This window comes from Sciurus vulgaris, assembly GCF_902686455.1.
Source record: "Sciurus vulgaris genome assembly, chromosome: 11".
Lineage (NCBI taxonomy): Eukaryota > Metazoa > Chordata > Mammalia > Rodentia > Sciuridae > Sciurus > Sciurus vulgaris.
Window position 1 is genome coordinate 51,561,802 of NC_136472.1, and position 15,534 is coordinate 51,577,335.

Below are 15,534 nucleotides of genomic sequence, written 5' to 3' on the forward strand. Positions count from 1 at the left end.
TGCAGGCTCACCCCAGGACCCAGGAAAGGGGTTCTTCAGAAGGAACCTGGGAAAGGGTGGGGAGGGAAAGGGGCTCACCATAGTGTCAAGTCCAAGAGTGAGGAGCATCAGGAAAAAGATGATGGCCCAGAACGGAGAGAGGGGCAGCCTGGTTAAGGCTTCCGGGTAAACCACGAATGCGATGCCTGGTCCTGCAGGCAACGAGACAGCTGATTTCAGGCCAGCCCAGATCCAAGTCCCTCTTCCCAGAGCCTCCTCACCACTGACAGATCCTGAATCCTCCTCATTACGTGCTGAGTCCACTGTTTTTATTTTGTACTCATCTCCACCCATTAGACCAGACTGTATTCCACGTAAATAACACCAAAAACTACATTTTATTGGATTATTATGTTTTATTGAGCATAATTACCCTCTAGAACAGTGGTTCTCAATCAGGGATGATATTGTGCCCCCCAAGGGATATTTGGCAATGTCTAGAGACAGTCCTGATTCTCACAACTGAGGTGGTGTGGTATGGCTGCTAGCATCTAGTGGGTACAGCCTGGGATATGACTAGATATCCTTCAATGCCCAGGACAGTCTCCCACCAACATAGGATTGCCCAACCCCAATGTCAGCGGTGCTGAGGTCGAGATCCCTGCTCCAAAGGCTAGGACGTCAACAGAATGATATATCTCCCCCTTTAGCTATACTCCCTCCTATTCAGTTCTCCAAGAGAAGCCACTCACATAAAACATGAATCTGTCCACCACCATCTTGCCCTACTTGGTAAAGATGGGGCTAAGTTGGCCCACCAGTAATTCCTTGAGAAGAGGGACAATGAAGCATGGTGTGGGTTGAGTTTAGTCTCCAAAGGTCAGGCAGACCTGATTCACATCTAGACTCTACCACTTACCAGCTATGCAACCCTAGGATAGTCACTTAATTTCTGCAAGCCTTTAATTGACCCATCTGTAAAATGGGAATAACAATAGTACCTTAATTAATCAGCAATGTTGTTATGAAGAACAAATTTTAAAATGCAGGTGATACACTGAGCATGGTGCCCTGCATATCATCAAAGTTCACAGAATATTAGCTTTTATTATGAGGATGATGTCATGAACTTGGTAATTAGAGGTTCTGATTCAGGTCTTCCTAAGAATCCCACAGGCTGCTCTGGTGGGGAGCTGTCCAACTTATAGTTTTCTCAGTTACTGTAAAGTTCATCGGCCAGCCCCTGCTGCCTCATGGTCTCTCTGGGAAGATCATCATAACCAAAAGTGCCTAAAGACATGGCAGGTGTGACTTTCTTTGTAAGCAGAAAGCTAAATGATGTGGGCACAAACGAGTGAACACCAGTGTTGGGATAACCCACAGCCAGTCCATGTCTGGAAACCAGAAACCCCAGCACCTGCAGTTTTTATTACTCAAGCATAATGATATTTTTTTAAAACTGAAATTTATCAGGTTGTTAGTTGGCGAGGGCCTCAGGGCATTTGAAATATGAAGCTTCAAATGCCTAAAATACCCCTGCTTTATGCATTTATTGAACAAACTATAGAGCCAGACTCCAAAGGCTCCCTATGTGAATCATCAAAGAAAAGTCTACTAAACTACAGCTCAAAATAGGTCTCATATGCAGAACAAGGAGGCCAGCACAATGCTGACGATAGTCAGGCCCACAAAGCTGACAAGAAGGTCTTAAATGGTCACTGCCAGAAAACCTCAGCAGGACACTTAAACAGGATTCAACCCTTTGGGGTGTTACACTTTCCAGAGGGTTGATTTCAAAATATCAGCCTGATTCAATTTCAGCTGTCTCCCTAAAGGACTCAAATGAAGGCACTTTTTTCAAGCTATATTAGAGCAAACTTCATTTATCCATGGTACCTGGGGAGTGGAATAATCTAGCAAATAATATTGTTTCCTAATAGCCACAGTACCACTGGACCATGTTTAACCTCTGGACAAACCTGAGTTTCTTTCTCTAGCAATGGAGATAATAATAGTCCCTACCCTCATAGTGTTTTGTGAGAATGAAATTTGTCAACATGCAAAGGGCTTAGAACATGCCTGGACATAGCAGGAATGCACATGTTTACACCTAGACCTTTATTACTCTTCCCATCACAGGGGATGGATAGAATTCTGCATCTCAGCAACTTTCTGGGGACAGTGCCTATGGAAATGCCATAGTGAGAGTCTCGCTTATTGCAGAGCACCACCGAAGACAAACCTTGGGTCTCTGGTCAGAGCAATACATGGAGACCTGCAGCACAGCTTGGGTAGTCACTCAGCTGTGACACTTATCTCAAATGGATGAGTTCTCTGAGGACACATCACCTGGACCCTGTGCCTGGGGGCAGAGGGTTGAGATGCAGGGGATGTATGTGTGGTTGGATGCAGGTGGAATCCGTCTTGAAGGTGTTTCATTTGATCAGCAGTGTCTCTGAACTACTAGGACATGTGAAGCCTGGTTTATTGGGAGTTGCCAATCAATACTTGGGAATTCTAAATAAAAAGAGCACATTTGTCTTTGTCTACTCGATTCTAACCCAGTCTTTCTGCTCTTGGATAAGCATCTTTGTAGGGCTTCAGGTTTGTCTCTGAAAGTGAATCACTGTCCCACAAGCAGCGATGCAGATGCACAGGAGATGACTCTCAAACGGCAGTCTTCCCTGTAGTGTTCATTTCTGCAGTAGACCCCTGAGAAGAGCATGCTTCCCTTCCCTCTACCTGTCATATAGGTAGAGGACATTTTGGTATCATCACCAATGCCACCCCCACCCCCCACCCCAAATTCTGATGTGGTCAAGATTTGGGGTCATAATTTTGACAGAAATGCCTCCCTTAGAAGGGAGTAGTAAATGAACCAGAACAGTGTTCGGTCAATAAGGAGAACCTGTTTTTGACTAAAGACGAATACTGAGTTACCAATGTTGGTTCAGCAAAAATATCCTGAATGTCTATATGCTAATAATCCTTCATATTACAACATGGGTGGGATTCAATGCAAGTCTGATCCCAAGTACCTGACCTGGATTCTGCAGATCCTTCTTGAAACCAGAGGAAATAAGCTTGTAAAGTACACATAAGAATATATGCAAGTTCAGATAAGCAGAAATAGCTTCCCTAAGGGGCCTGGGGGGCAGTCCCATGGGCCACTTCTTCCTCTCCTATAAGGAAGGAGACCTGCTGTCCTGTGCCAAAGAGAAAGTATTAATGCCACAGACTAGAACCTTCTAGACATGCCCTTCTCCCTGCTAAATCCAAGGAATACTGAAAAATACTGGAAAGGAAATTCCAGAAACACATGCAACTGTCTGCTGCTGATCACACAGAGGATAAGAAAAATTCTATTTGAGCCACATTTCCACCCCAGATTCCTTTCTGAGGTCAGGAAAGAGCTCAGAACAGTTAACTTATGTGGCCCGCATCTCAAGAATCACTATTTCTGGCAGTTTGGCCATTTGTTCCCAACAAGCTCAGTAATGTCACAAAAAAATAGCAAGATGTCTCAGATCTGCTAGAAAGTGGGGCACATGCATCTGCTTCAGCAACTCTGCTGGGAGGAAATGAGGTCATAGGACAGCTGGGGGTGGCTCAGACACTCCTGAGGACAGAGCCTTCTCACCTCCTCTCCCTGCCTCACAGGGAGTTCGCGAATTCTCAACCAGGAAAAAGCATTTGCTGAGCTCCCAGGGCCCCTCTAATTTAGTGCACTGCTGCAGAACCAGACATCCCTCCGGGTTTCACACTCTCTCCAGGGAGAGCAAGTACAGCCCCGGAACAGAGCAATATAGCTGCTCTTTAACTCTTTGAGGCCCTGTCAGCACAAATTAAAGCCATAATTAATTATCCTGGAAGAACCAGAAGAAACTGGTCAGCCCACCAAAAAAGTGACATTTCTAGAGTTTCCCTCTCTCCTGCACTGACATCTGAGCCATTATCTGAGAACAGCAGTGAGGTCCTTTCAGAAAGATGACTGCCAGACAGGCTTGGCACAGGTTCACTCCTGGGTGGCCTGGGGCCTAGCAACATGCCCCTCGGTACGTAGCACAGCCCCCACACACCAAGACACCCCGCAAGTGCCTGATTAGAGAGTAAGACCATAGTGACAAGCAATGACCACAATGAAATCCCTCAATTCCCAAAACCTTCTAAATACCCAAACCCTTTATAGAGCCAGAGTGGGTGGAAACAAAGAGTTAAATAAAAATCTTAAATGCTCTCTCTGTAAATGCTATTCTAGAAATATGGATTAAATAAGATAAAAGTGAAAGCTGTAAACTTGAAAGCACCATATAAATGTTAGCCATTAATATGAGCATCACTCCGGTAGAGAGAACAATTATTCCACAGGCCCCCCTCCCAACAGCCACCATCATCCAACCTTTCCACTCACGGGGGAAAATAAAATAGCAGGTCTGCATTGCTAACTAAGCAGAAGGCCTTGAGAACACATTTGACCTAACAATCGGGAAAGTGCTTTGTAAGGAAAAGGCTCCTCTGAAGCCAGTGCTCATTAAGTCTTCATGCCCGGTTTCCACACGGCCCTCTGAGAGGAATGTCATCCTGCGGCAGGCTGTGCCCACATCAGCTCCAGGGGCACTGATTTGCTTAATGAGTCCTCTACTCATACCTAACAGGTATAACAGGTATAGACCTTACTCACTAAGGCTGGGGCGCCAGTAAGAGGAAGCAAGGGAAAGATGGAGAAGGGAAATGAGGCTTTTAAAGCAATCTCTCTGGTTGGAGACAGGCCAGCTCTCACGCTGCTGTGGGCTCATGCTGCTTGCGCTCCCCACCCTGCGCCTGTTCCAGAAAGCCAGGTGACCCTGGAACCTCCCTGCCTTAGCAAAGGACAAATGCCTTGTACCTTGGTCCGCCACGTTCTCAATGTTGACTTTGCGTTCATTGGCCATGAAACCAATAACAGAGAAGATGACGAAGCCAGCAAAGATGCTTGTGGCACTGTTGGTGCAGGTTACAATTAGAGTGTCCCTGGAAGGGAGAGACCAGAGTTTGCCATTAAGTGAACTTTGTGAGTAGGAAGGGACAGGGGAAGGACAAGTGCATACCATTTGTGTGTTTGCGTGCACATGTGTATGTGTGTACATGTGTGCATAAAGGAGGAGGGCCCAGTTACTGACCTAACCAACTCCATTTTTTTCAAGGTGCCAGAAGATTCAGTGTCTGGTGAGGGAGGGCTCACTCTCAACTCCAAAGACCATGTCTCAATGCCCTGGTGAACCCTCACCAGACACTGAATGTTCTGGCACCTTAATCTTGAACATCTCCCAATCCCACTTACCAGGTCTCTCCAAACACCCTTATCCCACTCATTCCTATTCATTTCTGCCTCAGGCTGTTTCTGCACTTGTAAAATACACTCCCTGCCCCTTTGCACCTGCTGAAATTCAGCCTAATATAAATCTCACCTCACAAGGCTGTCCCAGACCACTCAGGCCACAAGTTAGCTGTAGTCTTTTCCTCTAGTTTCAGAGATGCTTAAGGAAAGTTTAACCAGTGAATTAATGGATTCCTGTGGCAGCTGCTTTGGATGAACTATCCATCCAACCATGAGACTGAGCTCACCGCACCTGGTTGCCAGCATTGCTTATGCATGACCTAGAATTGTGTGGGAGGCAGCTACCCACAAATGGGGGAAGGACTATACCCTCCCAAGGCCAGGTGACCAGAGGTGTTCAAGCCACTCAAGATGAACAGTACTCACATGGCTCTCATCACCAACCTCTACTTCCAAAGTCGTGCTATGAAGTGCTTGGGACTTTGGAAGCTGAGTCTGGGTGCCAGAGGTCTCTGAGATCCTATTTCTGTGCATGGCTATGCTCCCTGCTACATACCCTTTCTTAAAATCAATTGAACTTGTGTTCAATAAGCCTGTTGAGTCTTGTGAGTGTGTCTGACAATCTGAACCTACAATCATACCCATGATCTTATATTTCTTCACCTTGATCTTAAGTCATGTGAAGACTGGGACATTTCAAATCTTTATTTCTTGGTTCATAATATATCTCATACAGTATTTTTAAAATAATGATAATGGCTGCTTCCATTTATTGAGCACCAACTATGGGCAAAATATTGCTCTGAGAACTTCACACATCATCTCTTACCCCTCAATGAAATATTATCATCTGTGTTTTGTAGAGAAGAAACGGATGCTGAGAAGGACGTGTCTGTCCATGTCTGGGAGTTTACAAAATGGTAGATTCATGGTCAAGTGCGTTCTGACTTCAAAGTGACCTTTCCAGAGTACCACGTTGCCTTTCCTATGGAGGGTCTTTAGAAAAATATTTGTCAAGTGACTGATGACCATACTTGGTAAAGGATTACTAATTGATTTTATGTGTATAGTAATTCACAAATGAGGGCCACCTCCAGAGAGGCTCAGTTCCATCCTATAGCCATTGAATCACCACTATGTATCAGTCAGCAGTGTAAGTTGGGGTCCAGAAGTTGGCCTCCTAGGCCAGAGGTAAATCTCTAGCTGTATGTCAGGTTAAGTGTGAGGGTGTGGTCTCAGATACCTGATAACTCAGTCAATGTTCTGCCCAAACCCTATTGTCATTTAACAACTACCTCTGACTCTTGGGAGGGCCTCCACTTACCTGTAGCAGTTGTTATGGAATTTGTTGTAAGAAGAAAGAGTGATCAGACCTCCCCATGCAGCAGATAAAGAGAAGAAAATCTGCGTGGCAGCATCTTTCCACACCTGGAAGGCCAAAGGAGAGAAGAGTCAATTTCACTGAAGGAGACTGACTTCGGGGTAGGGCAGTCTCACATGCCCAATGCCGCATTATCTTCCCAGGGAAAAGGCAGACAGGGGCAAGATGACGTTGGACACCCACAAAAATGAGAACTATATCTCACTTGTGCCTGAAGCCAAAAGGTTTCAAATTACCTGGGAGATTTTTCAAATCACTTTTTTCAAAGGTGAGGAACTTGATAAGCCATGTGCACATTTCATGCTCATATTTCCTACCATGTAAATCCAGACAGAAGGGGAGAGCCATTTCTTTAGAAGAACAATTTACAAGAGCAAAATATAGTCATAAAAAGCCTTTTAAATTGAAATTTCTACAGATTATAACTACTGCTATTAAAACCCTGAAATTCTATGACCCCTGATCACAGTAAAGCATCCTTGGTGCCACAAGAGAGTGGATCTCACAGTGCCACATCCTTCCTGGGCTTGGCTGATCCCACATCTTGGTCCTGTTAGGTAATTCCTCTTGATTATCTTCATAAAACTCCAGGTCACTCAAGAGTTTGAGCTACAGCCCTATGTGACTTATTTGGTGGAGTGACTATCATCTGTGTAAATTAAATCCTGTTTTTAAGTTATGCTTATCTGCACAAAGAAAGTTCAAGTGTGTGCTGGCAAAGTCTATGCCTGTCTCAACATCCACTCCCCCATGTCCTCTTAGAAATAAAGCCGTGATCTGATTTAAGGACAGCTATATGTTATCTAGGGGAAGAAAACAACGTGACTTTGTTTTTGGCCAAATGTTTGAAAGTAAATTGCTCTGTTGGACTTCTGGACCTTCTCCTCTTTAAAAGAGAGAAAGGGTACTTTTTTCTATTCCTACACTTTGTGTTACCTGGAATGCTGTTTTGATGACTGGACTCTAGTAACTATTTGGAAGCTGATCACTGAGGATGGTGAGGCAGAAAGAGAGGAACCTAGTCTCTGATAACATCAGGGGATCACTCAACAGGCCCTTGACTATCACCATAGTGCGTGAGGAGCAAAGATATTATTTCTTATTTAAACTGATATTATATGGAGATTTTCTTTTATGTGCAGCCAAATTCCATCCCAGCTATGTGTTTTTAACATATGCTGAAAAAGCAGAGCTTTCTTTAAGGTGAGGAAAATTCATCCCTCATTAAACAATCACCCCCTCATCTGGAGATTTGGGGACTGTGAATTTAAAATAAGATGTGCCTGTACTGAATACGCAAAGGGAAAGGTCAAGTGTGTGCGGGTTCTCTGTGTGTACAAGAAGTATTCAAATGTGTCTGGAGCCTTTAAAGTAACAGAACTGCTTACAGTTTACCTAAGTGCTGTTATTTTCCAACCAGTAAAACTACTTCCAATGCACTATAATTAGTAACAGATAAAGGGTGTGAGGTGGCCCGGAGCTACTAAAGGGATTTCATTCTTCATTATCAGTCTTCACGGCTTCTCTGGCTATAGGACAGTTATTCCAGGAATCTGAAAACCTCTGCGACCCCCTTCTCATTAAATATTTCCTAAGCTCGTAATGTGTCAAGATCATCAGGGGCTTGTAGAAGTAGACAGTGATATTCCCTGAGGGGAGGAAATCTGACCCTTTCTGCCAAACACCATCCCAGGAAGACCCATCCCTGAAGGCTCCCCGCACCCGGGGCCCACTATAAATGAAAGAGTGAGCCCACCGTGGCATCTGTGAGTTTCTCCCACTTGGGTGTGATGAAGTACCAGATCCCAGCTCCAGCTCCAGGCAGAGTGACTCCTCGGATGAGGAGGATGACAAGCACAACATAGGGGAATGTGGCCGTGAAGTACACCACCTGGAAGAGCCACGGGGCAGAGGGTGCAATGAGCAGACCTGCAGCAGAACATCACCCAGGCTTGGGCACATGGTCCTGCTGGGGGTTCTCCCCAGACTCTGCCAGGGCTGGGGGCAGGGAGAGGAGTAGGACCAAAGGTGAGTCGGAGAGGGCCAGAAATACAGCCTCCAGGAGAACACCCAAGACTGTGCGGTATGTCAGGCTCCAACCAGAGGGTTTGGGGGATGTCACTCTGCCCAGCCTCTGAATGGACAACTCCCTAAGGAACCTAAAGGGAAGGGGAAGGCTTTGTACCTCCCTCCCCCAAACTCCTACCCAATGCCTGGGGAAGGCCCTCAAAAACCCCATTAGAGAGCAATCTTTTTTTTTTCTCCCTTGGTACTGGGGGTTGAACTCAGGGGTGCTTTGCCACTGAAAGATATCCCCAGTCCTTTTTTTTTTTTTTTTTAAATTTTTTTAAAACAGGGTCTTGCTAAGTTGTTGAGGCTGGCCTCAAACTTGTGATTCACCTGCCTCAGCCTCCCAAGTAGCTAGAATTACAGGCATGTGCCATCAAACCCAGAAGGAGAAATCTTTTTAACTTAAACCTCTATCTCTGCCTGTGCAGACACCCTACATGTGACATCCCAGTGAGGGAAAAAGACCATGAGGCCTTAGATTTAGAGACATTTGGTTCAGATGAAATAGAACCTCTGGTACAGAGTAATCATATGACATTGGACAAGTTTACTGAGTTCTCTGAATCTCAGTTTCTGGGGGACAAAAGTACCTTTCTGTGAAGATTAAAAGTATCTTTCTGTAAGTACCTTAACTGTGAGGATTAAATGAGCTAATACATGGACAGCAGCTGGCATGCTGTGCCTGATCTATAACAGATGGTCACTAAATGCAGTGAAGTTCAACAGGCCTCCTACCCGCTGGCTAGTGTTCCAGGCATTTGCTACCTAAATATGAAGGGGCCCATAATGTAGAAGACCTAGAGATGTGGTCCGAATAACAGGCTAAGCAGTTATACACAGGACACTGCAGAAGTCCGTTGAAGGGCACTGTGGCCAGTCTGGGAGTTTCTAAAAGATTCCTGGAGATGACTCTGAGCTGGATCTTCAAAGATGAGTGTGACTTCAAGGTGGAAAGGGAAGGTTGGAAGGTGAAGGAAGAAAGTGGGCAAGGCAGGTGTGAAAGGGCAAAGCACTGCTCACTCTTAGAAGAGCATGAAGTTGAGGCTGAGTGGAGAGAGGGGAGGCTAGCGACACTGGAGACCAGAGTGTCACAGGAGGCCTAGAGTGCAATGGTGGGGCACTTCTGGGTTCTGGAGGTGGGGGACCAGGGTCAACCAGCATTGGGAGGTAACATGAGCAGAACTTAGGAACTGGTTGGATGGGGATGGGTTGGAGGTACTTCCCTTCTTTACCCATCAATCAAGCCTTAGGGTAAAGGAAGGGCTTGGGATTAAGATGGTAGATGGCGGAAGAGAGCAGACTGTAATAGCTCAGGCTCTAGGGTCACATGGGCCTGAGATTCAATCCTGACATCACCACTTATAAGCAGGGTCACCTTGAAAAGTGACTTAACCTCTCTGAGTCTCAGTGTTCACACTGCAAGGTGGTACTAACAATACTCTCCTCACAGGGCCACTGGAAGAGGACAATGGGACAATCCATACAAAGAGTACAGGCCTGGAACACTAGAAACAAAAGTGCCACTTCCAGAGCCTTGCCTAGAACTTACCATCCTCAATTCAGCAACACTGCAAGCCCTTAGCTCACGAGCAGGCTGCATCCCAAAGAGATGTTCTGAGACGTTCAGTGGAACGAGAGCCCACCCAAGTCCTCTCTTAGCCATGGGTGGGTGCTACTGCTTAGGGAGCACCATTGACTTACAGCCACCCCCTTTCCATCCTGCATCTTCCAGAATGCCCAACATACACTGGCCACACGGAATCGAGTACCTGGCAGGGGGCTCCAGCCAGCCTGGCAGCAAGTGGCAGGCACTGGGATTGCAAGGGATGAGGACTAATGTGGAAACTTCAAAAGATATGGGTTGGGAAAGGTTAGAGTTGAGATTAGAATATAACTCCTGGGGTCATTTCACTTATTCAAATGAATAAGCAAATATATGAATATGTAGGACACATAAATATGAGCTATGCACAGTTAGCCTCTGGGACAGATCAGTAAAGAAAACACATGATACATGCATTTGGGGAAAACATAGAACAGGATAAGAAGATGGCCATGCTAGGTGAATGGTTGGGGAAAAGGCCATATTAAAATGGGTGGCCACAGGTTGGGGATACAGGGTGGTGATAGAGCCCTTGCCTCACATGTGGGAGGTCCTGGGTACCATCCCCAATACCACAAAAAAAAAATTAAAAGGGTGGCCAGGGAAGGCCTCATTGAGAAACTGACCAAGACTTGCATGAAATGAATGTGAGCCAACTGGATGTCTGGGAGAGCATGCTATATAGAGGAAAGAGCTAGAATAACGAACCTAAGAAGGGCAGATGTGTGACATTTAGGGACAGCAAGGAGGCTGGCATGGCATGAGAGAGGAACAGGGAGAGAGGAAGCCTGCAGGCAGGGTAGGGAGGAGCAGGTCGCACAGAGCCAGATGGGCTGTTAAGGACTCTGGTTTTCACTTTGTGGGAGACGGAAGGCTGCAGCAGGGTTTGGGCAGGTTAGTAACATAGTCTTATATTTTAAGTGTCACCTTCTGCTGGTGCTGCAGGGAGCAAGGGGAAAGCAACAGCAGGAGGAGGCCTGGTCAGCAAACCAGGCAAAAAGGAAGGTGATGGCTCCCCCAGGATATCAGTGGAGCTGATAAGAGACCATCAGACTGGACATGGTTTCAAGGAGAGCACAGAGAATGTCCTGTATATCTAATGTGAGAAAAAGAGCAATCAGAATGACTCCAAAGTGTTTGGTCTCAGCAAATGAAAAGGTGGAACTGCCATTCACTGAAATGGGGAAGTTACTTTTGATGCTAAACCCAATTACTCAAGGCCAAGCTCTTACTTTCTGGCTGCAGACCCCAGGATGGACTGGCCTCCTCCTCTCTCCATTGACACCACCACCACTGACCAGGATGCTTCTTCCCTGCCCCACAGGACAGCAGTCTCACAATGCTAGGGATTGTGGGGAAGGGACAGCAACCAGTTTCCTCCTATTTCCACAAACCTGCTTCTCTCTTCCCCTTAAAAGGTGAGACAAAGTGAAACCTCTGTGCACAAAGATGTTATGAAACCCAAGGACATCTGATATCTCAGCTGTGAGGCAGGACTAAGGAGAGGGGAAGTCACAAAGCAGGGATGGTATTGTCCAGCCTGACCTCCAACCCCCAACAAGACAAGGCGGGGTGGGGGTGCTTCAACTGAGAACCACTGACCTGGGGTTGGTGGGGGGTAAAGATGGAAGGAGGAGACGCCCTGGACAACAGGAGCCTGCAGGAGGAAACGCCAAGACGCCTGCCAGCCTAGCCAGCTGAGAGCTGTTCCCAAATGACTGCTGACAACGTTTAGACACCGCAACACCTGGAGTTCTGCCTACAGACCAGACATATTAGTCCCATTTTGTAAAAAGGAAGACTGAGGATGCCTGTCAGGAATCCATGAGAGGCTTGGTTTATGAATCCTGAGGATTCCTCAGTGTGAGAGAGGTGTGCCTGGAGGCTTCGTGCCCAGTGCATTCCCTGTGTACCTATTCCGGGATGTACTGTCAGAGGAATTAAACTTGAACAGTAATGAATTATACTTGGCAGGAGTGACTGACTAGTTGGTCTCAGTCTGTTGTCCTCAATCCTTGAGGCATCCTCCTCACGACAGGGTCCCTGAGCAAGTGGTAAGGCCACACCAGCTAATTAGGTGAGCTCTGCTCTGTTGCCATAACTTTCAGGCAGAACAGCCCCTGTGGTCAGGTGGGCTGCACTTGACCTTCAGGCTGCCTGCTGATCGCCCCTGTCTCTGGAGTTCAAGCTGCTCAAAGGCTTTGGTCTCAGAAGAAGCAACCATCCATTTTTGTCTCCTCGGGTCCTAAATAAGAGGAACTAAGCTTATTGTGCTGCAGGAAAGGAAGGACATCTCTGTGGCATAGATATGACTGTGCTCATGGAATTTCAATCACAAAGGAGCTTGCCATAATGAGCAGCTTCAGTCATGCCATTCACTTTGGCTCTCAAATAATTTTCATGATTGATACCTGTACAACGCAGGCCAGGATAATAAATTATGGTTCATTATTTCTGGTGGTAGCCCACATTAAAAAAAAAAATTGGTCATTGATCTTTGGTCAGAAACCTTTCTCAATAAAGAGGGGGATAAATTGGCAGATCTAAAGAAAATAAAAACCTGCTCAGGACTTCTTAAAACTTTCTCTTCTAGAAAGTCTACAAAATTCAGCACCAAGGAATAAATTTTGAGTTGGTTGGAAGAACTGGTTATAATGCATTCCAAAAAAGCACAGAAGAGCAAGGCTTAAAGGAATCCTGGGAGATTTTACTCTAGTCCTTGATTTTGCAAATGAGAAAAGTGAGGTCCTGATGCATCCTGGGATTTCCCAAAGTCACACAGCTAAACCGTAGAGACTGGAGAGGAGTGTGGAGGTCCTGACCCACAGTGGGAGCATGATGAATTCCCAATCCTCACTTCCCATCTCCCATCCGGCAGTTCCCTCCTCGGAAGAGAAGTCAGGTAGAGTCCAGGCCTCACAGCAAGACCAACTTGGGTCCAAATTCCAACAGTCACTTAAAGATTATGTGACCTCAGGCAATTTGCTCTCCCTTGATGAGCCTCAGCTTCTCTGTAAAATGGTGCCAATGTACTTACCCCAGCAGGGGGTTGTGAAGGTGACTGAACTAATGCTTGTGAAACTGTCAGCATAGTGCCTGGCACAGCTGTTGCACAACACTCCATTTCTATTCCCATTTCCCCCAAAATGTGAGTTTTTGAGATGCTGCCATGGCACAAGATCCCCTTAATACATGGGCATTCACAATAATAAAAATGAAGGGAGCTAATGTCAAAGGACTGACCATATACCAGGTTTACACATGCATTATCTCATTCATTTCTCACAGCAATCCTCTATGGTGTGTACTATCATTCCCAATTTACAGGTAAGGAGCCAGGTTCCAAAGGTTAAATAGCTTGTTCAGAGTTACGCAACCAGAATATGATAAGGTCAGGGTCTGAACTCAAACTCGTCTGACTCTGAAGCCACCAGGTCATTTTTCCTTATGCCACCAAGAAGGCTGCTGTTCTCCTCATCCTCACTCATCACCTCTCCTCCTGCCAGTCACACCTTCACCTTCTAGGCTACCCACTAGATCATGGTTGAAGCCACCTTTAACTATAAAGAACAGTCTCCATCCTTAGCCATAAGAGACAGTCCTACCATTGGAATATTGGTCACACAAATACTTGGCTAGTCTCACTGACTAATCCCTTGGCTGGGCACTTTGAGGACAATGGAACTCCCATCCTAGCTCAATGCCAAGTCACAGAAGACAGGGACTTGAGGAAACCACAGGCCTCTCTGGGCATTGTTGTTGGGGTCACTTCAACGTTTCTCTACCTTCCTACAGCCATAGAAAACCATTGATACGACCTCGTAAACTCCAAGCCACCAGGATTCACAGGGGTCACTTAATTCCAGTTTTTATTTTACAGAAGGAGAAACTGAGATCAGAGACTAAAAGTGACCCCCCAGCCCACTCAGCAAGTGTTCAGACATGCTAGAGGTAGAGGACCTTGGACACCTTCCTCTTAGAAATGAGGACACCAAAGTTTCCTGGAATAGCTAAGATAAAAACATTTTCTTTCCATATGTTGACAAAAACAAACAAAAGCTTAGAGCAAATTAAAAATTCAGTCAAGTTTCATGGCCCAAATGGAGATGTCCCTCTACAGAAAACACCATGAGAAGCCCCCACGTTCAAGAACCCAGGTCCCCTCCCTCACCGTCTGTCTCCAGCTGGCTTGACTCTCCCCACACTGTGTGATCTGAATTGTCAGCTGTCTCAGGTGACCCTGACATACCCACCAGTGCTCCCAATTCACATCCCTGTGGCACTAGATTATTAGATTATCTAGAAAGCACCAGAAAGAGCTGTAATCAAAAGGCACCCAGGAGCATGTCCATGTGCCCAGAGAGAACAGATTGGCTTATGTGGTCAAGGGGTGCCAGGTTTGAGTGCCCAGTGGGGGTATTCTGAGGATTGGGAGGTGCACAGACCAGTATTCCCAGAAGGTCTGATCCTTCCAAAGTCAGTTGGTTATAATGTCACTGTGGAAAGCTCTGGCCTGGACACCTGGACCCAATCTCACTGCACACTCTATGAGCTCATAGTCAACCATTACATCTTCATTCCTTGGGTCTTATGACAATTTCATTTTCATTCTAAAACATGCAAATGCTTCTTGGAGTCACTAAATAATATTGTTTGTTTTATAATACCAAAGGTTTGGTTAACCCAACAACAGAGGTTTTCTAAAACAGCAGGAGGATAGAAAAATGTTAATGTGACCCCAAGATGAGGCCAGTGTGGCCCAGGATTGCCTGGACTCTTGGCCTTCTATGGCTTGGAAATGAGCTGTGGAAGGAGTTCCATAGTCTCCAAGGAGTCCAGCCAAGAGACTGCCCAGCGAGACTGCCAAACACTGGCTCAGTCAGAATCCCACTGGTGGGACTGTCCTCCTTTAGTGCTGGGGCCATGCAGCTTGGGAAAGTGTCAAGCTGGGGCTGGAAGAAGGTGTGAAACCCAAGAACATGCAGGTGAGGAGTGAGAAGGACCACTTCACAATTTTGATCTGCAACCAACTTCTTGGCAGAAGCAATAACTGACTTGACAGTCAAACCCAAAGGCAAAAAGCCAACATTCCAAATTCTAGAGTTTAAGGAAAGTGACCAGATCATATCAGGGAGGTTCCATCTGTAGAATGAATGTCTGCCCCTGCTAGGATGGGAAGGAAAT

At 46.1% G+C, this 15,534-nt stretch overlaps 1 protein-coding gene across 2 annotated transcripts in view; it reads right to left on the reverse strand.

Moving 5' to 3' along the window:
- The window catches only part of SLC6A5 (solute carrier family 6 member 5), a 53,548-nt gene that overhangs the window by 19,205 nt on the left and 18,809 nt on the right, over positions 1-15,534 (reverse strand). For both annotated transcript variants that reach the window (XM_079104074.1, XM_079104075.1), the window contains exons 8-11: positions 8,434-8,568; positions 6,621-6,724; positions 4,865-4,989; positions 79-191 (exon numbers count right to left, since the gene is read on the reverse strand). In XM_079104074.1, coding sequence (XP_078960200.1) covers positions 79-191; positions 4,865-4,989; positions 6,621-6,724; positions 8,434-8,568 — 477 coding nt within the window. The remainder of the gene's footprint in view (positions 1-78; positions 192-4,864; positions 4,990-6,620; positions 6,725-8,433; positions 8,569-15,534) is intronic.